Source organism: Sminthopsis crassicaudata, chromosome 2, assembly GCF_048593235.1.
Source record: "Sminthopsis crassicaudata isolate SCR6 chromosome 2, ASM4859323v1, whole genome shotgun sequence".
In the NCBI taxonomy this organism is placed as follows: domain Eukaryota; kingdom Metazoa; phylum Chordata; class Mammalia; order Dasyuromorphia; family Dasyuridae; genus Sminthopsis; species Sminthopsis crassicaudata.
Genome location: NC_133618.1, coordinates 310,296,093 through 310,323,186, shown reverse-complemented (window position 1 = coordinate 310,323,186; position 27,094 = coordinate 310,296,093). Strand labels below are relative to the sequence as shown.

The 27,094-nt window shown below is 35.3% G+C and overlaps 2 protein-coding genes and 1 long non-coding RNA gene across 4 annotated transcripts in view; 1 reads left to right on the top strand and 2 right to left on the bottom strand.

Annotated features, from left to right (window-relative positions):
- Positions 1 to 5,357, bottom strand: part of ALKBH1 (alkB homolog 1, histone H2A dioxygenase) — a 38,015-nt gene extending 32,658 nt beyond the window's left edge. Inside the window, exons 1-2 of one of the 2 annotated variants that reach the window (XM_074289884.1) lie at positions 5,103 to 5,357; positions 11 to 119 (exon numbers count right to left, since the gene is read on the bottom strand). In XM_074289884.1, coding sequence (XP_074145985.1) covers positions 11 to 119; positions 5,103 to 5,267 — 274 coding nt within the window. In that variant the 5' untranslated portion in view covers positions 5,268 to 5,357. The remainder of the gene's footprint in view (positions 1 to 10; positions 120 to 5,102) is intronic. The other variant, XM_074289883.1, reaches the window with a different exon arrangement.
- Positions 5,358 to 5,375: 18 nt separating this feature from the next.
- Positions 5,376 to 8,424, top strand: LOC141556180 (uncharacterized). Its single transcript, XR_012486455.1, has 2 exons — positions 5,376 to 5,459; positions 8,365 to 8,424. It is a non-coding gene; the product is annotated as an uncharacterized LOC141556180 (long non-coding RNA).
- Positions 8,425 to 10,166: 1,742 nt separating this feature from the next.
- The window catches only part of SNW1 (SNW domain containing 1), a 28,213-nt gene continuing 11,285 nt past the window's right edge, over positions 10,167 to 27,094 (bottom strand). The window contains exons 4-14 of the mRNA XM_074289882.1: positions 26,995 to 27,090; positions 26,800 to 26,906; positions 24,437 to 24,541; positions 24,269 to 24,338; positions 23,244 to 23,309; positions 20,552 to 20,668; positions 18,922 to 19,063; positions 17,247 to 17,343; positions 12,932 to 13,049; positions 11,035 to 11,198; positions 10,167 to 10,908 (exon numbers count right to left, since the gene is read on the bottom strand). Coding sequence (XP_074145983.1) covers positions 10,710 to 10,908; positions 11,035 to 11,198; positions 12,932 to 13,049; positions 17,247 to 17,343; positions 18,922 to 19,063; positions 20,552 to 20,668; positions 23,244 to 23,309; positions 24,269 to 24,338; positions 24,437 to 24,541; positions 26,800 to 26,906; positions 26,995 to 27,090 — 1,281 coding nt within the window. The 3' untranslated portion in view covers positions 10,167 to 10,709. The remainder of the gene's footprint in view (positions 10,909 to 11,034; positions 11,199 to 12,931; positions 13,050 to 17,246; positions 17,344 to 18,921; positions 19,064 to 20,551; positions 20,669 to 23,243; positions 23,310 to 24,268; positions 24,339 to 24,436; positions 24,542 to 26,799; positions 26,907 to 26,994; positions 27,091 to 27,094) is intronic.

The window sequence follows — 27,094 nt, the reverse complement described above, 5'->3', positions numbered from 1 at the left end:
AGGAGCTTACCTGGATAGCCTTCCAAGCCATAAGCTTTCCACTTGCTGACTGGCTGAAGTCCTGCTCTACACGCATCTTGCTCACTGACCGAGGACACACTTAGTGGAGACCTCAATACCTGGCAGGAAGGCAATAGAAGTCAGATTGCCAAAAAATGCTGAAAAATGACATTCTGGAAAATAACTTATCCATGTGACCTCAAAAAAGATGCTTCTGAAACAAATGGCAATTATAAAAAAAACCTTAAATTTAAATAATACTTTCTGATTAAAAAGCATTTTCATATATGCTACCTCTTCTGTCCAACACAATAACCAGAGGAAAGTGGGACAGGAAGGACAAGTAGCACATTATTATTTTTATTTTATGAGTGTACAATCATAAGGCTCAGAGACAGCAACTGACTTCCATGAGGTTATACAGCTAGAGCTGAGGATTCTAGAGCCTAGTTTTTGACTCAACAATATTGTGTTTATTCTTACACATATGTATTGCACAGTAATTATCCATAGTGGAATATATAAGCCCCTTGTATTTGTATCCCCAGTGCTTTACACATAGTAGGTACTTGATACTTGATGAACCCTGGGTCACAACCATTAAATAAGATACATTAGCAGAGGACTGATGAGGATATCATCAGAGAGCTCATTGCCTATGATACACATTTCCCCATCCTACTTTCTCAAGGTTTGATGGACAAAAAAGGTGGCATTTAAGAAAGTTATTTTTAATCATGAAGTACTAGTAATCATGAAATACTAGTAGATCACTGGAAAGGCTTCAATGTAAAGGAAGCACTTCAACTGTGTCCTGGAAAAAAAAAGAAGATAAGTGGAGGGATGGCATGGAGATGAAGAAAGCATTACAGGCATGGGGGATGGTCAGTACAAAGGCTTAGAGATGGGAAAAGGAATGACAGGAAAATAGAAAGTCATTCAGGAGGCTAAGAAGAAGATGAGGCCATATTGTTAAAATTAAATGCCTTTAAGAGTTTGCATTTTATCCTAAGGCAACAGAAAGCCACTAGAGTTTAATGAGTAAGGGAATGACATGATCAGATTTTGCACTTAAAAAGTTATTTTGGCAGCAGCATACAAGATGGACTAAAGTGGGGAAGGCCTTGAGGCAGGGAGACAAATGGAACAGACTAGGCTTGAATTAAGGTGGTAATTGTATTAACAGAAATAAAGGATCAATTGCAAGAAATATACTTAAAGGCCTTATCAATGGAACACCACCATATACAGAGTTGAAATTTAGTATACACCTATCAGCTGAGGTCTAGTGTGGCTAAATTTGGAATCCCATCATCAATTTAGTCACAGAGTGATGAATTTTTCAGCCACTTGTAAACTGGGAAAGAAGTATTGTAATCAGAGAGTACTCTCAGACTATGGATCCTTGAATTTTTAAGTATTCCTATAGTCATTTGGAACAGTGGAATTAAACTCAAATACATTTTTTTCAGTCATTAAGTTGTGTTCAACTCTTCAGGACCACTTGGACAATAGCACACCAGGTCCTTCTATCCTCTATTATCTCTTGAAGTCTTTCCAAGCTCATTCATTTTCATTGTTTCTATGATAAAACCTATCCATTTCATCCTTTACTATCCCTTTCCTTTTGCTTTCAATCTTTTCTAAGGGTCTTTTCCACTGAATTCTATTTTCATCAAAAATTTATTTAATCCAATTAAGTATTTAAGCTTCAGTGTTTGACCTTACAGTGAATAGTCTGAATTTCTTTTAAGTCTTAACTAATTTAATCTCCTTGATGTACAAGGGACTCTCAAAACTTCTCCAGTCCCACAATTCAAAAGGATCAATTCTGGAGTGCTCAGCTTTCCTTGTACCAACTCTCACAACTATACATTGCTCCTGGAAAAACTATATCTTTGTTTATATAGACGTTGGTGACAAAGTGATGTCTCTGCTGTTTAATATGCTGTCCAAATTTACTTCTAAGGAGCAAGCATCTTTTAATTTCATGGTTGTAGTCACCATCTGCAATTAACTTTGAAATCAAGAATTTAAAATCTGGCACTGCTCTTCCATTTCTTTGCCCTCTATTTGCCAGAAAGTAATGAGATCAGGTGTCAAAATCTTGATTTTTTTGATGTTAAGTTTCAAGCCACCTTTTAAACTCTTCTCTTTTACTCTTCTCAAGAAGCTTTTTAATATTTCACTTTCTGCGGTCAAAGTGGTATCATCTCCATATCTGAGGTTATTGCTTTTTCTCCTAGCAACCTTAAATTCTGGCTTTTGATTCATCTAGCTTGGCATTTCACCTAATATACTCCGAAAACAAATTAAATAAATAAGGTGACAATATACATCTTTATTGTACTCCTTTTCCAACCTTATGCCAATCAACTGTTCCATGTTCAGTTTTGATTGTTTCTTGACCTCCATTCAGCTTCCTTAGGAGACAGGGAAGATGACCCACATCTTTGAGGACTTGATACATTTTGTTGTGACCCACACAAAAGATTTTAGTGTATGCAATGAAGTACAAATAGATATTTTTCTGGAACCCTTTTGTTTTCTCTATAATCCGGCAGATGCTGACAATTTGATTCTAGTTTTCTTTTCCTCTTTAAAAACTAGCTTGCGCTTATTGCAATTCTTAGTTTACATATTGCTACAGCCCAACTTGTGAAATCTTTTTTTTTTTTTAATTTCTAATGGTGAAAAAAGTGATTTTTTTTTCTTTTTTATATTTTAATAGTTTTTATTTACCACATATATGCATGGGTAATTTTACAATATTGACAATTGCCAAACCTTCTGTTCTATTATTTCCCCTCCTTCTCCAGCCCCCAGATGGCAGGTTGACCAATACATGTTCAATATGTTAGAGTATAAATTAAATACAATATATGTATACATATCCAAACAGTTGTTTTGCTGAACAAAAAAGATCGGACTTTGAAATAGTGTACAATTAACCTATGAAGGAAATCCAAAATGCAAGTGGACAAAATTAGAGGAATTGGGAATTTTATGTAGCGGTTCATAGTCATCTCCCAGAGTTCTTTCACTGGGTGTAACTGGTTCAGTTCATTACTGCTCTATTGGAACTGATTTGGTTCATCTCATTGTTGAAGATGTCGATGTCCATCAGAATTGATCATCATATAGTATTGTTCCAATTTGTGAAATTTTACGCATAATCTTGCTGTATGTGAAATGAATGCAATTGTTCAGTAATTTGAACATTCCTTGGCATTGCTTTTTGTTAGGATTACGATGTAAACTGATTATTTCCAATCCAGTGACCACTGTTGTGCTTTCCAAATTTGCTACCATACTGAGCACAGCACAAAAAGAGCATCATTTTTTAGCATTTTAAATAGCTGAACTGGAATTTCATCACTATTAGTATTGATAGCAATGCCTCCTAAGGCCTATTTGATTCTCCAAGATGATCTGGAGATCAGTAACCATATCATGGTTATAGACAATGTTATTTTTCTTCTGTGTTTTCTTAACATTATGTATGTTTTATTGTATTTTTATTTTATTTATTTTTTATTATTATATTTATTATATTATATTTGTTATTATATTATTTTATTTTATTATTTATTTTTTTTTGTTTTTTTGTTTTTGTCTTTTTGCTGAGGCCATGAGAGTTAAGTGACTTGCCCAGGGTCACACAGCCAGGAAGTTAAGTGTCTGAGACCAGATTGGGTCCTCCTGAATTCAGGGCTGGTGCTCTATCCACTGCGCCACCTAGCTGCCCCTAATGTATTTTTATTTTGTTAAATACTTCCTAATTACATTGTAATCAGATTTGAATTAGATGTGCTACAGGCCAAATAATGGTGCTTTGAATCTCTCATTTAGAAAATTTTATCAAAAAGGATGTCCTGGACCATCATAAGTAGTATTGCCTCACAAGAGAAAAAAAAAATTACAGCAAGCATGGCCAGAGCTCAAATAAGTCATATCAAGAGAATTTAAGAATGTAACTGAAAGGAAAAAAAACAACATAAACACTGGAAAAGATGTAACAAGATCTTTAAGTTCTTCTTGCTGTCAATGGCAGTGGAGCCACCATATTTTGACACTAACATCAGTTCCCAAAATGTGGCAAGAAGTAGAAATGATACAAAAAATAACAAAGATGGGAATAGCAGCTGGCTCATTCCCTGTGCACGACGAGGAGGGCCAGACTAGAAGTAACAATTCTGGAGGCATCGAGGAACGAAAAAGAGGATAGTCTTTCGTTAAACGTTACAGATCTTGTTACCATGGAGGATAGGAGAGGACTCAGGTCACACTGAAACGTGCAAGGGTTGTCTGACCATACACTACATGGTTTCAGACTCATTATATTATTTCTGCTTTGTATGTCTGTGTCTTCCTCTGTTGTCAGTGCGTCACTTGTTGCTTTCAGTACGTTTCGATATAATGCTCCTCTCTCCAATTACGTCTACTTGTACTTCACTGCGTACACTAAGAGAACCCAGTTCTTCCACGCATTCCCTACGCAATCCTGCTCAGGCGGTTTCAGCTCCGGACCTCCTTGTCAATCAGAGCTGTGCGGTCCCTTCCGGCTCTAGACCTGTGCCTTTTAAGATCTCTTTGGTCGGCAGTCTCACAGTCAGCAAGGTGGTTACCAGGCAGCGACTATCCTTTTTAGAATGGATTTAGTTATTTGATTCTCACCCCAGCCCTACCTACCCAGTGAGAAGGCGGGAAACCGACGTGTCCCGTACAAAGCCCAGCGGTTCGTTAGATACGGGCGCGGCCCGCGGGCTCCCACTGAGACACCCACCACCTGAAGGTAAGCGGTGACTCGCACACCACCTCCGGATGTCTCGGGCGCCTCGGAAGCGCCAGCTACGTGCCCCGAGCTCTGGGACCCTGGGACAGCAGACGGCCAGGACATGGAGGAGCTTGTGGGCGGCGCTGGGGGCTGCGGGCGGAACGAAGATCCGCGCCCCAGAGGCGGGGCTGCTGCCGGCCCGACACGGTTCGGTGCGCTGGTCCCTCTCCACCTCCCGGGCGCTGCGGCGGGCACCGGGCAGTGCGCCTGCCCCGGACGGACGCGGGAGGAAAAGCCTGCGCGCCCCGTCCCCTTCTCTCCGTACCTTGTGGCAGGTGCCCCGCGCGGGGGAAGCCTGAGCGAAGTCGATCACGCCTCCCAGATCGGCGGTCCCGGGGCGGCTCTGCCGATAGAAACGGAAAAGTTTCCGAAAAGCATCCTCCCCGGGTTCAGCGGCCAGCGCCGCCATCTTCCCCATCGTTCCCATCATTCCCCCAGAGGGCTCCTGACCCGGAAGGACGTCACCGGCTCCATTTCCGGACCGCTGACTTCCTCACCTTGGCGAGTTGTGCGTGTTCGCCAGCTTCCCTTATGGCTGCTGCGGCGTATTCGCGGTCTACAACCGCGGGGCGACATTTGGCCACGGTTTTTGTCAATCGCATTCCTTGGACGGCTGCCTCTAGTGAGTAACTGGAGGTCATGGGTGGCCCGGGGGGGTTTGCCGGAGCTCCCCGGCAATTACGGGGATCGGGAGGAAGCGGCTGGATCCGATCTCTCCCCACCAGTCTTTGTCACTAACGATTGCTGGTATTTACATGTTTTTAAGTTTGCCAAACCTGATACATAATCCAGTTTTATCTTCACAGCCCTTTTGGGAGGTAGATGCCGTCGTTATGTTCCCATTCTACAGATAGGGAAACTGAGGCAGGGGGCGTAAATGATGTCCCTGGAGGGTCACCCTAGTAAGTGCCTGAGCTAGGGATTCCGCCTAGTGGCCAGAGATTACGAGGAACCCACTACGCGAAGAAAAAGGAAGGTCTCGCTGCTCTTGGAGGAGAGACTAGGTACCTTTGGAGAGACCTGCAGAAGGAATGCGGAGCAGGAGGGAGGCGGAAGAGGAGCGCACCATGACTCCCCCTGGGCCTGGCCGGCTATGGCTCCGTGCTCTTCCAGTCGGATGGCACAAACCGGAGGTGTTTCTTGTCAAGGAGGGTTTAGATATGAAATAAGGCTCCTTGATAGCCCGGTGAAACTTGTCAAAGTAATGCTTTAGGTGGAGGTAGTGGTTTTTATAACTTAAAAGGAAGCGATTAATTTCCTTTGGAGGTTAGTGCAAATAAAGATGTAATTTTTTTTTTTGTCCCGTTTTGCGCCCATCCCAACAATCCACACTGTGCTTCGTTACTTAATAACCAGTTCTTTGGACAGAGGTAGGGACTACCCTGGATAAACAAGGATTTTTATATAAGACATTTTCCAGGAGAAGAAACAAACAGGCTTAAAAACAATTAACAAAAACGATAAGTATAACAGCTAACATTTATTTATATAGTGCTTACTATGCACCAGGCACTGTGCTAAGAGAAATAGAGTAGCACTTAAGCATTCCTCTGCTTTAAAACTCGTTGAATCTGGTATTGGAGGCATTTCGAGAAGGAAAAAAAAATGCTCCAGTACCTGACACTTGCTGGCACTTTGAACTTGTAAAAGTTGTTCTTTTTGGTTAAGCGGTAGAGATGGGAAGTTGGTCTAGTATAGAGCTCAGCCCTGAGTCCAATCCCCACCATCATCCCTCCTGCTGTTACTATTGTCCTTAGTCTTGGGCAGCTTACTTCATGGGGTGGGGAGAGAGGTCCTGGCAATTCTCTGAAAGTGAGTTGGGTCAAGGAAGGAAGGAACCTGGATGGATTGGGCTGGGTTAGGCTGACTTGACTCATTTCTCCCTAAGCTGGAAGTCCACTGCCCCTTTGGAGAATTGGGTGAAGAGTGATGTTGGGCTGAGGATTGGAGATGTACTCTCCTTATGGGAAAAATTCATTGGGTACTGTTTTGCCACTTGTGGTGTTTTCTGGAACCAGTTAACAATGAGTACTGAGGTATCATTTGATTCTCAAAGCAACCTTGCCAGATAGGACTAGGGGCAATCAGCATTGGAAAATAGGCAGATTTGGTGACTTGTCCAGAGTCACCAGCTAGTGATTGTTTCAAGGCACAAGACTTGGCTGAGGGAGAGTAGGAGTTGGTTTTGTTGGAAAAAAATGTTATAACCCAGTATGAATAGTATAGTGGAAAGAACACAGTTATGGTAGTTTTTTATTTTTATTATATTTTTAAATCCTGGATTTAACACCAAATAAAATTAACTTCCATGTACATAGCAGTATAGAAAATAAGAACCTTAGGGAGAAATTTCTCCAGAGCTCATTTTAAAAGAGGAAAGTGACATTGTGGTTTATCCAAAGTCAAATACTAAGTTGTAAAACCAAAATTAAAAAATACATCTTATGACATTGACTCTAGACTTAGTATCAGTCTTCCACCTGAACAAAATCTCAGATCATTAAAAGTGATCATTATCTGTATCTCTAAAAATAAGGCCAACTAAGGGCAGAAAAGGCAAATAATTTTCAGCTGGATGGTCAGGGGAGGATTTATGGAAGTGGTGAGATTGAGCAGAGCCTTTATGCCTAAAATTTCAATTGGAGTCACAGAATAGAATTGAACTGAGGCTCTATTAATGAAGGGATTCCCTCTTCCACAATGCCATTCCTAGTAAATAATCATCCATTAGTGAAGGACAGCTTACTCTACTTGTGGATAGTTTTAATTATGTTAGGAAGTTTTCCTTTACATAATATTTAAATAGATTTTGCTTCTACTTCTGCCCCCGCACCAAGCAGAATAGGTCTAATCCTTTTAAACAGTAATCAATATATATTAAAGTGCTTTTACTATGTGCTAATCCCTGGGGAGAGAAAGGCAAAAAAACCAACATGCTCTTTAAATTTAGCTCATTGTCTACTAGGGGAAAACAGAACACAGACTATATACAAAATGCTGCTGTGCATAAACAGTTTGTATGATGGCTTGAAAACAATTGTCATGACCCCTCCAATTTTCATTTCAAGGTGATCCTTACGTGATGTGACTTAGTAAACAGTATTCCAGATTAGCCTAATATGGTAGGGTCAGTATTTCAGTTAGAAAAAATAGGAAGAAATGGGGTGGAAAGAGGGCAGATTTTCAGATACAACTAAAAAAGATGGTGGGGTAAGATCATGCAAGGATTTTGAATGCAGTGTTAGGTATTTGTACTTTATTGGGAAGTTAATAGCTTTGGTGTAGATAGATAGCTTCTATGCATAACCCATGCCTGCCACAAATGGAACCCAGCCACCCTTATTCCTACTGGATTTTATGTATTGTCTTTCCTGTGGGGGGGCCAACAAGGAAATGAAAAATAGCTCTGTCATAAGAAAATTTGATCCTTGGGCTAGGTTATATTTAAAATTCTTTCCAGTTATATAATTCTGTGATGGAAAATCTAAAAATTAATAACTGGCCTATTTAATTTTTTCTTCCCACAGAAGAGATCAAAGAACACTTCAGTCAATTTGGTAACGTGAAAAGATGTTTCCTACCATTTGTGAGTGTTGACTATTTTCTTGATTCTTTACCAAAATAGATTGGCTATCCAGAAACAATTAAATGTGTAATGGCATAAATCTACCAAAAGGTTTCCTGATAAAATCAGGTGATTATCCAGGAAACTTTAGTTTAAAGCTATGTGCTATAGTTGTAGAATACATGTCTGTAGTTATAATAGTGTTTGATCTACTAACATTGTGAAACACTTAAAAATTTGAAGACATATAGTAGTATGAAATCAAACACTGATTTCTTACTGCTTCATTTTCCCTTTTTAGTGCCCCCAAATTGGGGTATAAATTTGTTACTCCATTTAGTTTCTGACAATCTCCTAGGTCACAGGGTCTGAGATTTTAAAGAAGGCACAAGGAAATTTTATTTAGATTGATCATATTGCCTTTCCTGGACTCAAACATTGATTTTATCTATCTCTTGATTTCAGGAGACATTACTTTTATACTTGTCATGGATTTAGAACTGCAAAGGACCTTAAGAGATTAAGGCCTTTGTACCAACATAGTTTGTATGACAGGACTTAAAGGCAGCTGTTATAGCCCCCTTCTAGTCTCCCCATTTCAAGGTGTGTTGTGACTTAGGTGATGATAAAAAGATTAGTAAAGTAAAATAGCTAGCATAAATCAGATGTAGATAAATGAGATTAATCATTTTTCTTTTTACTATAGATATATGCAATAAACACAGATGTATTGCTGGCCTATAAATTTCTGGAGAATTTATTATTAAAAGTTACTAAAATGGAGAGAGTAAGTTAGAATTTATCTTTGTAATCAAGTTTTATTATCTAGAATCCAAGAAAATCTTGAATTAATAGAAGTTTGATCAAATAGAGTATACTATACATCTATTTACTAACTTGGAAGGTTAAGAGTTTGGTGTTGGTGTAATCAATAGGCATATTATATACAATATTAATTTATACTCACATTTTATGTTTTATAATATATCATAATATGCATAATATATATCATTAATTTATACTCTTTTCCTTATTTTGGTTTTCTAGGAAAAAGAAACAGGCTTTCATAAAGGTCATTGTTGGATTGGATTTTCTTCAGAAGAAGAACTTCAGAGAGCATTACAGAAAGAAAATCATTTCATTGATGGAGTCAAAGTAAGATGAGATCACTTCTGTGTTGTCATTAACAGATCTCTTGCTTCTGTAGTAAATAATGGTAGTAGCATGGAGCCAGCAGATGACCAGGCAGGTGTTTTTTGTTTTTTTTTTTAAACCACAGAGATTCTTTTCTACTAGTTCACCAAATATGGGTATTTGTATTCAACAGTTTCACTGATATGGAGATGTTATGGGTACAAAATATAAATACTTATAAAAAAATCTCCAAAGTAATTAATTGGTATATTAGTGTCCACAAAAAAGCTAGAGACATTTTTTGGTTAGAAAAACCTTGAGGAAGACTAGGTAATTACCTTACTTATGAAATTTATTTCAGAGAAGCAAAGAACTTCTTAATAATACTAAATAACAGTGCTATTGTTTTGCCTTTTGTATTTATGAGGTCAGCTTCCTAACACTCCACTCCCTTAAAAAGTTATTTCAATTTTCTCCTCTTCCCAGCAGTGCTAATCTGCATTTTTTTTTTTCAGGTCTTTGTTGAGCGCCAAAGATACAGATACCAAGATATGAAGGAGCAGAAGAATAATCTGAATTAGTATAAATGTATTGATAAATTGTGAAATAAAAATGTTATGCTATGAAAAGTTTATCTGAATGTTTTATTTAAAAGTTGCATCACACAGAAGCCAACTCTCCCATTCCAAATTAAAACCAGACAAAACACATAATGGGGGCAAACATTCAACAAGCAATGGACAACTCCATGATGTGAAGACCCCCTCTTACCCCACCAACTACTCAGCATAGTTGGTGATAAACTTTATGTACAAGACTAATTCTACTATGAAATGTTAATCCACCAAAACTAATGTCACTAAAGATAAAATAGTATTAATTTGGTATGGCTGAGTAGTATGGAGCTTCTGTCAGTGTTAATGGAGTTGGGAAAGGTGGCTTGACTGAGAGGGGGAAACAAAAACCTTACATGGAGAATATGGCCCACCCCCTTAAAAATAAACAGACTAGTTTAAAGTGTATTTCCCTTTCCCCCAGCCCCAGTAATAAAAAGTAGTGGGATCTACAATCCCAGATTTGGTTTTCATCCTGACCATTTACATAGAATTCCCCAATGACCACTGTCATCAGAGTAAGGATAATAGTTCATTCTTTTCTGAGAGGCTACCCTACTCACTCCTTCCTCCTCTTCTTGCCTTCATGTTCATGTTCCTTAGGGCGGCTGCTGTCTGAGGGTCTTTTAGACCCTCCATGCTGTTTAGCTTCTTCCAAAAATTTGTCCAGACCAAAGGGATCTTCTTCAAATTGAACTGGTCCTTCACGGCCTCGCTGTCTACGATCTGAGCCAGAGAACTCCTTATCAGGAACAAATCTAGGATAGAATCAAATGGACCATAAGCTGTTTTTTGTTTTTGTGGTTTTTTTTTTTTTTGTTTTGTTTTGTTTTTTTACTATTTTAAACAATTATTTTGAACACTGGAACTGAATAGTGCTTTACCTGTTGGTCTTTATTCGGGCCTCCAGGTCATCACCATACATGTCTTTGTCCAGATTTTTGCTGGGTCTGTAGATGTTTTGGGCCATGTCTTTACCACTTCTCCATGCTTGATCATAAACATTATAAATTTCATCTTCTCCACCAGCAAAACCACTGTCCATACCCTGTGAAAGAATAATAATAAGGCAAAAAAATCTTGTGTAGCATCTAGAAAAGTTTGATTTAGAGAAGTGCTTTCCTTGGACAAATCTATAGTAAAAACAGGTATTTGGTGAATTCTCTCAAGTCCTTTCTCAGAATTTAGGATTGTTTCCAAATTAATAGAAATTAAAAGCAACAAAATAACCTGAAAAGCAGACCACTTGATAGTAGGATAATGTAACTGTTGGGAAAAGCTATAAAAGGGAGAAGTAAGTTAAACAACAAAGTAATAATGATTAGAATCCTTGGTTCAAATCTGCATCTGATGTTTGATCCCATACAAGCCATTTAACTTCAGATCTTAGTTCCTCATCTATAAAATAGGATTAGACTAGATGATGCTTGAGGTTATTTCCAGATATACCACTGGATAAGCCTATTATGAAGAACAGTAATTATAGACCATATAACACATGGCAGATTACCATTTCTCAATAATTCCTAAAGGTATTAATATGTACTATGACATAGTACAAGAAAGTCATATGACAAACCTTGTCAAGAAAAAACTGAAACTGATGTAAAGGAAAAAGCACTGGTCAGAGATTTGGAAGACTGGGCCTTAAACTATTACTGTGCTCTAGACCTTAAATTTGTTGGGATTTTTTTGGTGGGAGGGGTAGCAGAAAGCAATTAGCATTAAGTTTACAGAGTCATAGTAAGTGTCAAGGGTCTGAGGTTGCATTTGAATTCGGATTCTCCTCAATCATAACCATTTGCAAACCATTTGATAGCAGTATAATATAACTACTGGAAAGAGCTACAAAAAGGAGAAGTAAATTAAGCAATAAAGTAACAATGACTAGAGTCTGATGCTCTATCCACTGAGCAACCTAACTACAGGTTTCTAAAAGTGAGACAGTAAAAATAATAAGAGGTGATTTATTTTAGCTCTAAATTCTGACTTAAAAGTGATATAAAGAGGCAGGGAAAAATGAAATTTGAAGCAAGATCTACAGAGTTGAGTTTTTCATTTTCAGTGCTTATTCAGGAAGCAAATGCTAATCTGGAAAATTAGTTTACTTAAAACAGATATTAATGCCAAATAAATTAGATATAGTAGGGATCTTCTAGTTCCATCTCTTTATTTCAAAAAATAGGAAAACAGGGCTTAGAGAAACTGTGCTAAGTTCATAGCCACACAAAAAAGTGCTAGAGATGGTAGTCAAACAGGTACTCCCTGATTTTATATCCTTCCATTGTATACTGTAAAGAGCCAGAACTCTGGAGAAATATACTTGAAGCAAGGTGTTATCTCAGTATGACTGATGAGATAATGATTCTTTAGTTCATGTATATATTTATTGTGATGATGTAATGGTTCTCTAAGTTCACACATAATCAGTGTGCTATAATAATGTAATTACAATTCCATGTTTGCTTAATTCTAATTCTAACCTTGCATGTTAAATGTGCTAAGAAGCTAACAAATACTGCAGGATACACCTTTACACCTACCTTTTGTCTTCTTTTTAGAAACAAAATTATCAGGGCTGGGTCTTCAAAAGTACTTAAGAGAACTTTTTTGTTCTCTTGTTCTATTCTCTTATAATTCTACCCAATGACTTAAGAAGTAACCAATACGATTTCACCTATTGCATGCCATAACTCATAATCATTAGTAGATTTGATAAATTACATATGTGTGTATATGTGTACACACACTAAACCTCCTTCCCCACCCCCAATTAAATACCTTAGTTTGGTTGAATAGCCTCTGGTCATACTGAACTTCATTGGAAGTCCGAGGATTGGGCACACCAAGAGCAATGACTTCACTGATATCTCGATTCTCATTTCTCTGTAATTTTGACCTATATTAAATATCACCAGTTATACACTTGACTTCATTAACATTTATTATATGAACAAATTGAACATTTTAGCTTAAGAACACTCAGCTAGTAATGAAAACTTCATGCACTGTGATCACATTCTCTGATATTACATAATCAGGTTAGCAATCCCCATAGCATTTCAAATACATGATCATCAGAGAAGGAAAGGTTTTACAATCTGGCTTTTTTGATAACTCAAAGGAATGCCAACAGACTAATTGTCTGAAATGTAATTCTTTAATGCAAATAATTAGCTTATAGTATATGTAGGGACACAACTGCTGTGGAATTTATTTTTTGCTGTAGCATCAGCATAGTGCAAATTTGGTTTATTTTATTTTATTTTAATAAATTATTTTAATTTTTTTTTAAAGTCCAAGTTAGTTCCTTATTGTGGCCAAAACTATTAATTCTGCTCTTATCAGAGTGTTAAAAGAGAAAAAAAAAATGCCAGTGATTGGATTTAGTACTATTTTGGGTTTAAAGCTTAACGGAACCTGGGGTAATTATTACTATTTCACTAAAAGTTCAAATCTCAAAATGATTTCTTTTGAATGTTCAACTTCAAAATTACAGAATTTTGAAAAATAGCATACAGTGTCTTAAAGAGTCCTTAAAGGTTACATTCAACCCACAATGATATTTTCAGAATTAATAAAACTCTTTAAGAGTCACATTATCTTCTAGATTGAGAAGTATTCTATTATCTGTTATTTATTTTTGCTGAGGCAACTGGGGTTAAGTGACATGCTCAGGTTCACACAGCTAGAAAGTATTAAGTGTTGGCTTAAGTGAGGATGGATTTTAACTCAGGTCCTCCTGACTTCAAGGCCAGTGCTCTAGCCACTGTGCCATCTAGCTGCCCCTTAAAATAAAGTTAAAAAAAAAAAAAAAAAAAAAAAAAACTTTTTAAAGAGTGCTTTGATCTTCATTCATGCTTTATCAGTTCTTTCTTTGGAGATGGATGGCATTTTCCATCACAAGTTAAGTCATTCACAATATTGCTATTACTGTGTACAATATTAATTTCATTTTTTATTAGTTTATATTTTTCTGAAATCTACCTGCTCATTATTTTTTATAGTAAAATAGTATTCCACCATAATCATATACAACAATTTATTCAGCCACCCCCCAATTGATGGACATACCCCTCAATTTCCAATTCTCTGTCACCACAAAAAGAGCTGCAATATAAATATTTTTGTAACATGTAGGTGCTTCTCTTTAAATCTCTTTGGGATACAAACTTTGTGGTGATCCTAGGTTCAAAGTATAGCTCCATATTATTTTTCAGAATGGCTGAATCAATTCAAAATTCCATCAACAATGCATTGGTGTTCCAATTTTTCCACATCCCCTCTAATATTTGTCTTTTTCCTTTTCTGTCCTATTAATCTAAGTAGTATAAGGTAGCACACTTTAGAATTGTTTTAATTTACATTTCTATAATCAATAGTGGTTTAGAGCATTTTTTTCTATGACTAGTTTTCATTACTTTGTGTGAAAACTGCCTGTTCGTATTTTTTAACCATTTGCCAATTGGGGAATGACTTTCATTTGTATTAATTTTTATTTAGTTCTCTATAAAGATTTGAGAAAGGAAGCCTTTATCAGAGAAGCTTGCCATAAAAATTTTTTTCAGTTATAATTACAGTGCAGAATTTGTCTCCATCTTATTTCTCTCCATTTATCCTACTCTCTTCTCCTTTTACTGTGTCCACCTTTAAAAGTGTTTTGCCTATTTTCAGATGAAGAAATTAAAACCATATCTAGTCATATGAAAGGGGGCTCTAAATCACTACTGAAAAGAGAAATGCAAATTAAGACAACTCTGAGGTACCACTACATACCTCTCAGATTGGCCAAAATGACAGGAAAAGATAAGGACAAATGTTGGAGAGCATGTGGGAAAACTGGGACACTAACAATACATTGTTGGTGGAGTTGTGAACTGATCCAACCATTCTGAAGAGCAATTTGGAACTATGCACAAAGGGCTATAAACTGTGCATACCCTTTGATTTAGTAGTGTCTCTGTTGGGTTTGTATCCTAAAGAGATCATAAAGGAGGGAAAGGGATCCACATGTGCAAAAATGTTTGTGGCAGCCTTTTATATAATGGCAAGAAACTGGAAACAGTGGATGACCATCAGTTGGAGAATGGCTGAATAAGTTATGATATATGAATATTATGGAATATTGTTGTTCTGTAAGAAGTAATTAGCAAGATGATTTCAGAGAGGCCTGGAGACACATGAACTGATGCTGAGTGAAGTGAGCAGAACAGGAGATCATTGTACATAGCAACATCAATACCATATGATGATCTCTTATCCACAATGAGGTGATTCAGATCAGTTCTAATCTTGTGAAGAAAGCCATTTGCACTCAGAGAGAGGACAATGGGAACTGAATGTGTACTGCAACATAATATTTTCAGTCTTTTGGTTGTTGTTTGCTTGCATTTTATTTTCTTTCTCATTTTTTCCCTTTTTGATCTGATTTTTCTTGTGCAGCATGCTATTTGTGGAAATATATATAGAGAAAGGAATTGCACATGTTTAACATATATTGGATCACTTGCCCACTGTGGGAGGGGATGCAGGGAGAGAAAAAAGAACACATGATTTTGTAGGGGTGAATGTCAAAATTTATCCATATATATTTTGAAAATAAAAAGTTTTAATTTTTTTTAAAAAAAGTGTTTTGCCTTTGACTACTACCTCCCCTAATCCAATCTCCCTTCTGTCAGACCCTTCTGCTGCTCCTCCCCCTTCCTTCTCTTATCCTTTTCTCCTACTTTTCCTTGTAGGGTAATAAAAATTTCTATACCAAACTGAGTGTTATTTTCCTTTAAGGAAGTTTCAATGAGAGTAGTGTTCAAGCATTCTCCCTCTGTCCCCCATCTCATAAAAGCTCTTTTGTGCCTCTTTTATGGGAAATAATTTACTCTATTCTATCTTTCCCTTCCCTCTTCTAGTGCATTCCTCTCTTATCCTTAATTTTATTTAAGATAGCATCCCATCATATTCAACTCAAACTCATGTCCTCTATCTATGCATACTTCTAACTGCATTAATAATGAAAAAGTTCTTAAGAGTTACAAGTATCACCTTCTCTTGTAAGACTGTAAATAGTTTAACATTATGGAATCCCTAATGATTTCTATCCCCTATTTACTTTTCTATGCTCCTTTTGAGTCTTATATTTGAAATTCAGTTTTTCTATTCAGCTCTGATCTTTTTATCAGGAATTCTTAGAAAGTCATTTATTTCATGGATTATCCATCTCCTCCCTGCCCCACCCCCCAAAGGATTATACTGTTTTTCTGGATAGGTGATTCTTGGTTATAATCCTAGCTCCTCTGCCTTCTAGAATAGCATATTCAAGCCCTTTACTCCTTTAATGTAGAAAGGATTAAGTATTGTGTTATCTGGCAGTGGTTTCACAATATTGGTACTATTTGCCCCTTCCCCACAATCATTCTCCTTTTTCAATTCAGCCTCTGGATTACTGTTTCTCTCCTGCACTTAGATTAGGGAAATTCCATATCCATACAGATTTTCCTCAAGCTCCTTAACTTTTCAGTTCTTTAATCTCAAATCCCACGACCTGATCTTTCATTCCACTTCAGTCACATAAAGAGATCTTTGAAAAACCAATCCTGAATTATTCCCAGCATAGACCCCCTACTTGCAGGGAGCTACACTAAATGGAGCTACAATTAGCTACACACCACTGTGTTGAAAAGACATACTATACTCTCAAACAACTTTAACTTTGCTGTACCAAGGAAACCTGTTCTGATCCCCTAAATGCCTTCTACTACATGTGTGTGTATATATATGTCTCTCTCTAAATCATGTGGTGTTTTCTCCATTAGAATGTAAGCTCCCTGAGAGTAAGGATTATATATCCCCATATTTAGAGATCAAATGAGATTATGTGAAAATGCTTTGAAAATCCAAAGCATTACTGAAACACAATGCAGTGCCATTATTTATGTAATCCAAACCTCTATACTGCACTATAAAAAATGTTTCAAAATGCCTGATTACATGAAATCAGAGAGCATTTTATGGTCCTAGAGAATTTATCAATGTTGCAAGGAAAAAGCTGTTAGTTAGAATTGAATGAAAAAAAAAATTATTTTTCTTTTTCCAGACTTACCTCTTATCAGGAGCTGCTCTGGAAAGATTTCTGTCATGTTGTCTCTCTTTGCGTCTATCATGTCTTATTTCATCTCGTTCCCGAGCCTCACCATCCTCTGAAGAGAGAATTTGCTTCATTATAGTAATATATTCAGGAACACAAAAATATGAAGAATCTACCTACTTTAGGCAAGAATTCTACTGGCCTCCAAGTTAATCCTCTATTAGTTTGTTAATCATATTTGCTTACCCAGATTAAAGTTAAAATTAGTTCAGTAACATCTTTAAATATTAAGAACAATTCTATATCAAAACTAATATCTAGGAACAGAATAAAATAATTCATGAGTGAATTATATTACACTAACACTTTCATGTTTAAAAAATATTGCTATCAAAAAAAAAAAAAGCCTTTTGCTTTCATAACTGTGTAAATGGTGATAACAGGTTTAACTCTATATTAAAATACTGTTGTGAAAATATAAAAATGCTATAAAGACCCAAAGGACAATGGTGGAAACAAAACTGCTCTTTTACTTTCCCACATGATGATGGAAGCTGAAAGATAAAGGATAAGGGATATCATCAAGGAAATGTAAAAATGATAAAAGAAGGTAGATTGGCCATCTAGTAAGGGATCATATATTAAACAATGCAAATGATTATAGTTTATTATTCATGAGAATAAAAAAAAGACACTTCAGAGGTCCAATCTCATTTTAAGCATAAAGACCCTAAGCTTTTAGCAATTTTGTAATCTGCCCATGTTAGCTTAGTGGTACACAGTGGATAAAGATCCAAGTTCAAGTCCTGGTTTGGTCCTGGGTGACCTTCAGCTAGGGATTCAATGGCCAGAACTCAAACAACCTTTTTAAAAAATATCCTGAAGTTATTATTTCTCAAGTAATTTTTTAGTTGATTTCCTAGGATTCTCTAAATATACCATCATATCATCTGCAAAGTGTGATAGTTTTGTTTCTTCATTGCCTATCCTAATTCCTTCAATTTCTTTTTTCTTCTGTTATTGTTATAGCTAACATTTCTAGTACAATAATGAATAATAATAATTCGCTTCACAACCCGATCTTATTGGGAAGGTTTCTAGCTTATCTTCATTATAGAAAATGCTTGCTGATGGTTTTAGATAGATACTACTTATCATTTTAAGGAAAGCTCCATTTATTCCTATGCTCTTTAATATTTTTAATAGGGACAGGTATTATATTTTGTTAAAATCTTTTTCAGCATCTCTTGTAAACTATGACTTCTGTTGGTTTTCTTATTGATAGGAGTACCCACACAATTTAAAAAAATACATAGGAGAGAAAATGTTGGATGGATTATATAAGGAAGAATACTGTTAGGAATTGCACATGATGAGAAAATATTAATTGATTGCTATCTGCCCCAATGAAGAAAAACTTGCATCAATGTGATCACAAATCCTTAAGATATTGAAAAAGTGTAATAACGACAATAAGTTTCTTGAATAATGATTTTTTCGGGAATATATATGAAAACAAACATAATTTGGGAATTTGCTAACTATTCTTACTTGTTACATTGTTAAGCATGGTTCAGGAAATAATTCTAAGAGCTAGGCCCAACATGTCTCCTTTTATTAATAGTTAATTACTGCCACTTTCACTCCAATTCTGCCACACACTCCTCCTTTATACGAAAGACTAACAAACCTTTTTCTACATGGGTCTTGATCCCAGCTCTTCTCTCCCGAGCTTTCTGGGCCATTTCTCGAAGCTTCTCTTCATGTTTCTCCTTTTCCTTTTGGGCCATCTTTCTCTCTACTTGAGCTCGCATCTCTACTGCTTCCCGAGCCTATCAGTCAAAACAAATATTAAACAATGCAAATGATTATAGCTTATTATTCATGAGAACAGACACACAACTAAAAGACACCTTAGAGATCCAACCTCATTTTAAGCATGAAAACACTAAGGCTTTAGCAATTTTGTGATCTACCTAATATTAGCTCAGTGGTACATAATGGATAAAGCCAACTTTGTTAAGACCCAAGTTCAAGTCCTGGTTTTAGATACTTACTGGGTGACCTTGGGCTAGGGATTCAATTTCTCTCAGCTTCAGTTTTCTTATTCCCAAAATATGAGAGTTGGACACATTGGTCCCTAAGATGCCTTTTAATTTCTAAACCTATGATTCTAAAATTTTGATCATTTGGTTCAAATTTCAGCATGCTATTCACTGCATCATGCTGTACTGCCTCTAAGGAAGACATGCTAACACAAAAAGAATTAGCAAACTTAGTTCTCTGTTTCAGTCTTGTTGACTTATAAAACCCAGGAACATGACTCAATTTGATAAAATCAATGTTATCCATGAATTTTTACAGAAAGAATCTGAAATCAAAATTCCACTAGTCTAATAAATGACATATTTAGGTGTTCAGACACAATATGAATACAGTAATGGAGAATGGGAACTACAAAACATCTGCTATGAAAATTTATATATGGGCACAAATCTTGTTTACTCAATATTCTTACTGTGATGTCCTTTTCCAAATACTGTACATATGCCATAATATTTTCAAAGACTGAAGTGAATAGGTAATACCATTCAATTTCATTTTCTGTGGAAATCAATTTCTCTATTCACTTAGCTTTTTTTTTTAGTACCTGATATAAAATATTACTGCAATGATTGATGAACTGAAATTATATATAAAGTTAGGAATGTCTGAATTAGTGCAAAAAGCAGAGGATTCAGAAGGACCTGGGTGTCAGACTTAGCTTTATGATTTACTAGCTGTGTGACCTTAGACAAGTTATTTTACCTCTATAATCCTCCTTTATTTTCTGTAAAACAGGGAACAATAAATGGCAGTTATTTCTTTCAGAATCTGGACTGATAAGCATTTTTCCTTAATTGGTTTTCATGGTACACAGAAATTAAAGTTCCCAAATCAGCTCAATTTCATGGCAAAAAAATTCTAAATATCCGTATCTGGCATGAAGTAACACTCATTTCTTAAAAGTAACTGAAGAGAGAAATACACGATCTTAAAAATTTCATCAAAAAATACAGACCAAAGATAAATACAAAAACAACAATAATAAACCAAAGATAACATTATTTCTAATTCATAACAAAAGCTCTAAACAAACAAATTTTAAAATACCAATCCAAACTGAGTAGCTTCTGATATTTAAGTTTAGTAAAATAGGTGAAAAAGCTGACTGACTTAAGTATACAATAGTATTGGTAAATTTAGTTTGTGAAGAATGTGAGTTTTCAAAATGGGAAAGATCAGAGCCTCAGAGAAAAAAAAAAATCAAAGAGACAAACCTTTCTATCAGCAATGTAAAGAGCTTCAGCTAGTTTGGCGAAGTTTTCATTTATGTGAACTGTCTGCAGTCCTCTCCCATCAGCAGCCAGACGTTTGTCTAATGGAATAGTATAGCCCTGGTATGAAAGACAAGCACTTATGAGAGACATTTTTGGGCTTTTTAAAAATAAAAGTAAATTTCTTACCATTCTGTGAGTGCAGTTCATTTTTTTTGCATTTCTTACAGTCAAGTTTTATATAGTTTTCTAAATGTTTTAGTACTTTAAACATACCTCTTTTCCTCAAAGAGTATCTGTTTTAAGCTGATTTGTGATATGACTATTGGTAAGCACTATGTACCTTAGTACTCTCACTAGTTCTAGAAAGTTAACTCTTATGGTAATAAAATAAAAGGTCAATGGCTGCTCCTTAAGTACCTAATCATACCACTCATCCAAATATGGAATAAACTATAATTATTAAGAGGTACTTGCTGTGCCATGCATGATGGAGCAGGCCTGAAACCACTATAGGGAAGGCTAAAACTAGTGGATCATTTGAACCTCAAAATTCTGACCTGCAGTAGGGCCAAGCCAACTAAATGTCCACACTAACTCAAGCACCAATATGGGGAGTTCCAAGACCAGGAGAACACCAGGTTGTTTAAGAATGGGCAAAGCAACCTAGGCTGATATTAGAAGTGACTGGAGCTCTGGAGCTGATCAGTAGCTGGATTGAGTCTGTGAATGACCATTTCATTTCTAGTCTGGGTGAGATAGGGAGACATTTTAAAAAAGAGAAAAAAGCAACAAAAATCTGTTGTGTTAAATACCAAATTCTTAGCATTATGATATAATGAATCCTATTAAACCAAAAAGTAGCCTAGTTTAATTAGATAGTTTAAGATGTGGTGTTTTCAAATATGTATCTCATTTCAACAACTCAGGAAATATAACTTAAATGTCATATAACATGGATTGCCTTTATTTTTCTATATTGCAGGCTTCAAGATACTCAAAAGAAATGAAATTAGGCTAAAGATATATATGTACTTCATAGGACAGAGTGGTACATTTCTTTGTATTCTGTGTATTTTATCTCACAAGCTTCATAATTTGTTCATGTTAGTACATCCTAGACTTTACTAAACAATTTATGTCATACACATATGTACATAATATATACGTATATTTACTAATTGGCATATACATTTTAAATTTTATTTTTAAAATATTATATATTTATTTCATTGGCAGAGCTCCCAGGACTCATGGGAAAGATTAATATCACATACTATATATGATGATCAATTCTGATGGATATAGCCCTCTTCAACAATGAAATGAACCAAATCAGTTCCATTTATTCAATAATGAAGAGAATCCAGCTCTACCCAGCAAAAGAATTATGGGAAATGAGTATGAACCATAACATAGCATTTCCACTCTGCTTCCATTTTTCATTTCTTTCTCAGGTTATTTTTACCTTATTTCTAAGCCTGATTCTTCTTGTGCAGCAAAATAACTATGGATATGTATACATATATTGTATTTTATTTAACATATACTTTAACATATTTAACACGTATGGGACTACCTGCCATCTAGGGGAGGGGATGGGGGGAAGGAGAGGAAAAGTTGGAACAGAACATTTTGCAAGGGTCAATGCTGAAAAATTATCCATGTATATATCTTGTAAATAAAAAGCCATTAAAAAAAAAAAAGAAATACATCACACATTATTCTGTGTTATCATTACTTTCCTAAATAAAATTTATTATTTTATTCAATCTTTTGAGCTGTAAAACATTCTTGATGCCCTTATGTTGGGGGGGAAAACAATGGACATAAAGCAGTGATTCTACTGATACTGAGGGATAGTTGGATCATCTTATTTTTGCCCATTAATATCTATATTCCCGAATAATGACTTCTAGAAGATATTACTTTTTTTTTTTTTAAATTAAAATTAAGTATCTCTTTTCTAAAAATTAAGTATCTCTTTCTCTCCCTTTTACTTCTTATCAACCTAATGGAAAAAGAATAAAAAGGCAAAACTCTGATAACAAATGTTTTCCCTCCAACTTAAGGTCGTTAAGACTCTTCTACAATTCATAAAATTCAATAAAATTATAAAATCAGATTTTAGAAAAATAATAATAGAATATAACAGGATGAATTTCTTAGACTTTGTTATGGGCTCTGGGAGTTCTGCCAATTAGTAGATATACATAGGGCAAGAATTGTTTAGTAAAGTCTAGAATGTATTAGCATGAACAAACAATGAAACTCATAGGAAAATATGGACATTCAATATACCCAAAGAAATATACCATTCTGTTTTATGTAGCACTTCTATTCTGATTTTTTTTGGAGGAAAAAAAAAAAATTGGTATCTGATTCTGATCCCTATGACACAAGCTTTTTTTGGATATAACAATTAATTCTCAATGACCCTTTTCTGTGCGCTTTTACTCTCAAAAATTGGCTAATATATTCTATAGTGTTCACAGCCTGATACCTTGACATTTCCATTACAATGTTTAAAAAAAAAAAAAATCAAAATGTATAAACTGTGTGTTCCACTCTGAAAATAGACAGCTAAGTGAGTTCTTGAGGTTTAAAGTAATGCTATTCAGGCTGAAAAATCTTTCATGAAGTTCCCCAGCAGGATATAATATTAAGAGACTGATTTTTATGACAGCTTAATTACCTTCGCATTTTTCCAGTTTGAAATACAAGGTGGAATTTTCCATTCTTGCTGCTCTTTCACAGTCATCTGAGATGGGGAAGAAATAAGAAAGTACAAGACATTTTTAGATTTAAAGTCTTTCAAATAAAATCTGTAAGTGAATTTTCTCCTTAAAGACAGCTTCACTGATAATTCTAATAGGTTTATATGAGTTTTGTAAAAAGCAATATTGTTGTATAATGATCAAGGTTGGCATAGAAAAGAGTTGAGAAAACAAATACTTTTTTTCATTGTAGAAGTAGGAGACCATGAGTGTAGAATATTACATATTCTACTTTTATTATTAGACAATTAATATATGTTGGATTTGTCTCTTTTTTTTTTTTTTTTAATTTATTACATGATAAGGCTTGGAGTTATAGAAGATAAATATCTGGAATTGAATGTGATGCAAAAAAGTAGTAATGCTTTTCAAAAAGCAACTATTATCCTTATTTTACTAAGTATAATATACCATGGTCTTACATATATTCCCAGAAAATTTTTTCAGTAGTTATAAATCAAGTATTAATTTTTTTTAAAATTTCAGTACCAAACAGCAGAGCATGATTTCTTTCAGATACAAACTCATTATTTCAGGAGAGGTAATACTAATCATAAAACTTCAGCTCTCTGGAACCTATCAGGATTTAATCCTTTTCAATTTTCAAGATAGTTATATATTTTAAGCAACAATTAAAAAAAAAAAAAACCTAATTGGAAATGTTTCTAAAACCCATCACATTTTCTGAATTTCTTAAAAAGAGATATGTTTTCTTGATGACTCAAAGTCATTTTCATGATTATATGTCTGTGTGACTGTGATACAATAGAGTGACATCCTCAGGGCTTTTTGAGTTGAGGTATCATTGGCAAAGGCACTTTATGCAAGTACCATCTCCATTTTATAGATGAAAAAATAGAGACTCTGGGCTGTTAAATCTTATCTTGAGTGTCTCAAAGCTACAAATCAAGAGTAAAAGACTTGAGAATGTAATGACTAGTACCTTTCGACTAGGAGAATGCATAACAGGTGCAGGAGGAGAAGGAGGCCCACGAGGAATTTTCTTATTAATTCTAAGAGAAGAAACAAAAGTATAACCAGTGAATGATCTCTCTTAATTTTTCTTTCAGAATAGACAAAGCTAAATATTCCTTCAAAATTAAGCACTTACTTGAATCTTGGAGGTTCCATTGGATCTTTTTGCATTTCCACCATCCGAATAACTCTTTGCTTAGCTCCAGAATTGAAAGCTACTCCTTGCTGAGATGGAGTATACCTGAAGGATGACAATAAACATGTAAATTGTTCAGCTTTCAAATTTTCATTTCCCATACTAGTATTTAAATACAAATTATGTTAACAGTCAACATAATTAATCAGCAAGCTTATTATGCACCAAGCACAATGCTAGGGAATGGGTATATGAAGAAAGGGAAAAATAGTCCCTTCCCCCAAGAAGCTCACATTCTAATGAATAGAGAAAATATCTTCAGATACATACAAAGTAGTTGAAGGTAAGTAGGTAAGAAAAAGACAGGAAAAGACTTCAAGAATAAGATGGGATTTGAGCGGAATCTTGAAGGAAGCTTAGGATTCAAAGAGCAGAGGGAAAGGAGGAAAGCATTTAACAACCAGTGCAAAGGTTTTAAAACTGGAAATGAAGTAAGAGGAATAGCAAGGAGGATAATATGTCTGGATCATAGCACACAAAGAGAAGTGAGTATAAGAAAACTGGAGATGTTTGAAGGAACCAGGGAATATAAAAATTAAGGATCAAAAAAGGGATTTTATACCTAATCCTAGAGACAATCTCTGGGATTTACTAAGGATGGTGATATGGCTAAGATCTCTTTTTGGGGGAAAAAAAAAAAATCAGCAGCATCTATGGGGACATAGATAAGGCAGGGACACCAATTCCAAGAGTACACCAATAGTGTAGGCAAGAAGAAAGGACCTGTATCAAATTGTTAATTCTCTTGAAAAGGGGGATAGAGAAGGAAAAAAAATTTAGAACCCAAAAATCTTATTAAAAATGAATGTTGAAAACTTTACATGTAACTGAAAAAAAAAAAAAATAATATTTACAAAAATAAAGAGGTCTGACTCAGAGTGATGACTGTATAAGTGGAGATATATAGATGTGTGAAGGGAAAAAGGACAAGATATGACAACTAACTAGATAGAAAAGAGGGTAAGGGAGGATGAGTGTCTAGGGTGATGTTGAGATTCCTAATTCAGGTTTAGACTATGTAGCATTGGTAAAAAGACTCAAGCAAAATCTAAAACTAGAAACAACTATATGTGCATTTATTTACTTTTCTATCACACCTTCAATCATGCAATTTCTTAGTTTCATAGATAACCAGTTAAGAAAAAGGGGGAAAAATCCTACAAGATTTCCTATAAAAGACCTAGTTATTTTTAATTTAGTTACAGTATAGAAACTAAATAATAGTGTCCTTGCTAAACACTAAATATTCTTTCAAAGAGTTCTACATGAGGCAGCTAGTTGGTATAGTATATTGAGCACCAGACCTGAAGTCAGGAGGACCTGAATTCAAATCTGGCCTTAGACACTAGCTGTGTGACCCTGGGGGCAAGTCACTTAACCCCAACTGCCTCAGGGGGAAAAAAAAGAATGCTCAAAGAACTCTACATTTCTCTTCCTGCCAAGAAAAAGTTGGTTAAACACAAAGCTAAACTTAAAATGGTATAAAAATGTTATGGAATATTTTTGTTCTCTAAGAAATGATGAGAGGCTGATTTCAAAAAAGCCTGAAAAGACCTATATGAACTGATGGTGAGGGAAGAAAGCAGAACTAGGAGACATTGTACACAGTAACGAGATTATATGATGATCAATTGTGAGAAGCTTGGCTCTTCTTAATAATGTAGTGATTCAAAGCAATTCCAATAGACATGGGATGGGAAATGCTAATGGTATCCAGAGAGAGAATTTATGGAAACTGAATATGGATTGAAGCATAGTATTTTCATCTTTTTTTGTTTTGTTTTGTTTTCTTGTTTTTTTCCCCTTTAGTCTGATTTCTCTCGCCTAAGATAATAAATATGGAGATATGCTTAAAAGGACTGCATAGATTTAATCTATATCAGGTTGTTTGCTGTCTTGGGGAAGGGGGGAGATAAGTGAGGAAGAAAAATTTAGAACACAAAGTCTTACAAAAATGAATGCTGAAAACCATCTTTACAAGTATTGGAAAGATAAAATACTATTGATAATTTTTTTTAAGAAAAGAAAATTTCTGGACAACAAATCTGTGATATATAGTAAAAAATTAGTCTGGAAAACATCCTATATGCTATCAATGAAATAGCTGTTACTATCACTTTAAAATAAATGGCAATCAAAAGAAGTCAATGAACTTTAAGCCATTTAATAAGGAATAATTTTTGGCTCATTTTTACTAAGTAGGACAACTAATTTCTTGGAGAAGAAACCCTGAATAAGACACTCATGTTGCTGAAGTTGATATTAAAACTTTTGAGATGAAAGACAATTCGTTTGATTCATACCGGATATACTGAGCTGGAGCTAGTTTATCTGCAGCTCGAACTGGCATAGCAGCAGCAACCTTCTGAGACACAGATTTCTCTAGGGCTACCCTTGTCTTTTCTGTTATCTGAAATCAAAGACATGATTTTAAGTGGCTTGATAATCAACAAGGTCTAAATTTTTTAAACTTAATCATCATTTGTATAAATTTGTACCTCTTTAATGGCTTCTTCATCAGGTCTTTGCAGGTCTGGGTCATCTGCATTCATAACTTCTTTGGGTACCAGGTCAGTGTATTTGCTATAAATGACCTAA